The sequence below is a fragment of the Arachis ipaensis genome, chromosome B07 (genome assembly GCF_000816755.2).
Source record: "Arachis ipaensis cultivar K30076 chromosome B07, Araip1.1, whole genome shotgun sequence".
Classification (NCBI taxonomy): Eukaryota; Viridiplantae; Streptophyta; class Magnoliopsida; order Fabales; family Fabaceae; genus Arachis; species Arachis ipaensis.
The window spans coordinates 63247462-63249246 of NC_029791.2; the positions used below are offsets into that span (position 1 = coordinate 63247462).

The following is a 1785-nucleotide window of genomic DNA, read 5'->3' on the forward strand; positions in this document are numbered from 1 at the left end:
GACAAATTCAAGACCCTGGGGGTCAATCTTATTTCGGTACGTAAAAGTGAAACCCCTTTTCTTCTTATTCCTCTTCTTTAATGCTGCGACCTTATACTGTACGGCACACGCAGGGTGATCTGTATGATCACGAAAGTTTGGTGAAGGCCATCAAGCAGGTGGACGTCGTCATCTCTACCGTCGGATATGCCCAGTTAGCTGATCAAGACAAGATCATTTCTGCCATCAAGGAGGCAGGAAATGTCAAGGTATCACCTTTTTAAGATGTTTTCGGAAGAAAATTCCGTTTTTAATTTTGGAACTTGCTGTTGATGGTTGTTATCTTATGGTTCAGAGATTTCTTCCCTCGGAATTCGGGAATGATGTGGACCGAACTACCGCAGTTGATCCCGCAAAGAGTGCATTTGCTACCAAGTCCAAAATTCGTCGAACCGTTGAGGCTGAAGGAATTCCGTACACCTATGTGTCTTCCAACTTCTTTGCTGGTTACTTTCTACCCAATCTGTCACAGCCTGGAGCTACCTCTCCCCCAAGAGACAAAGTTGTTATCCTTGGGGATGGAAACGCCAAATGTGAGTGTGCACTTGAATTCTTGAAACACATGTATATATATGTACAGTATCTCACACATTATTGACACATTATATATTAATGTTTGTAGCTGTTTGGAACAAGGAAGAGGACATCGCAGCTTACACCATCAAAGCGGTGGATGATCCAAGAACCTTGAACAAAATTCTCTATATTAGACCCCCAGCTAATACCTTGTCATTCAATGAATTAGTGTCTCTCTGGGAGAACAAGATTGGTAAGACTCTTGAGAAGGTCTATGTACCGGAAGAACAAGTCCTCAAGCAAATTCAAGGTTAGTGAGTTAAAGTACTCTTAGCTTTCATTTCAGGATGTATATGTGCTAAGTTATATGCACTAGTGACATAATAATCTTCTTCATTTTCTTTTCCTTTCAGAGTCTGCCCCACCCTTGAACGTGGTCCTTTCTATTACCCATGCTGTGTATGTGAAGGGGGATCAAACTAACTTTGAAATTGAGGAATCTTTTGGAGTGGAGGCATCACAGCTCTATCCCGATGTCAAATACACAACGGTGGATGAGTATCTTAGTCAGTTTGTCTGATAGTTGGGATGTTTATTCTAGGTGAATTATCTAAATAACATGTCATGTAATAGGGTGCTATGTTCACCTTTATTGAACCCTATTCTATTTTATGCTGTGTTTTGCTATTTTTATTTGAAAATTACATTTATACCCTTCATTAGCATTTGAAATCAAAGATTAAACTTGAAAAATAGATAGAAACCAAAAAGAGGCATGGTACTTAGCGCTACACTAAAATCTGCCAATATAAAAACATATCTATACTCTGCAATCTCCCAAAATTAAAAAATAAAGCTCATTCTCATAGTTGTAAAAACCGGACCGGACCGATCAGTTCGACCAAAAAATTGGTGAACCGGATCCTATATCGGTCCGGTCTAGTATTTGAACCGCACAAGAAATTGAACCGGTCAAATTCAATGTGAACTGGTGAGGTGGTCTGACCGAACCGCTTACAAGAAAATATTTCCAAAATGCTTGAGCTAGGGTTCGAACCCCTGTCCTCAAGGAAACCAAAAAGCTTCATAACCACCAAACCACTATGGGTGTGTTTGGCAAACGCGTTACAAGAAAAGAAGCACGTTTAGCCTTCTTGAAAGCTTCAATTTTTGGTTTGGCAAATTGTTGATTCATGAACGCAGAAGTGATTTTGCTTTGAAAACCATGGT

General features: G+C 39.9%; 1 protein-coding gene across 1 annotated transcript in view; it reads left to right on the forward strand.

Annotated features, from left to right (window-relative positions):
- LOC107609549 (isoflavone reductase-like protein) overlaps nt 1–1269 on the forward strand; it is a gene marked incomplete in the record, with an annotated part of 1874 nt that extends 605 nt beyond the window's left edge. The window contains 5 exon segments of the mRNA XM_016311550.2: nt 1–36; nt 114–248; nt 335–572; nt 662–865; nt 969–1269. Coding sequence (XP_016167036.1) covers nt 1–36; nt 114–248; nt 335–572; nt 662–865; nt 969–1135 — 780 coding nt within the window.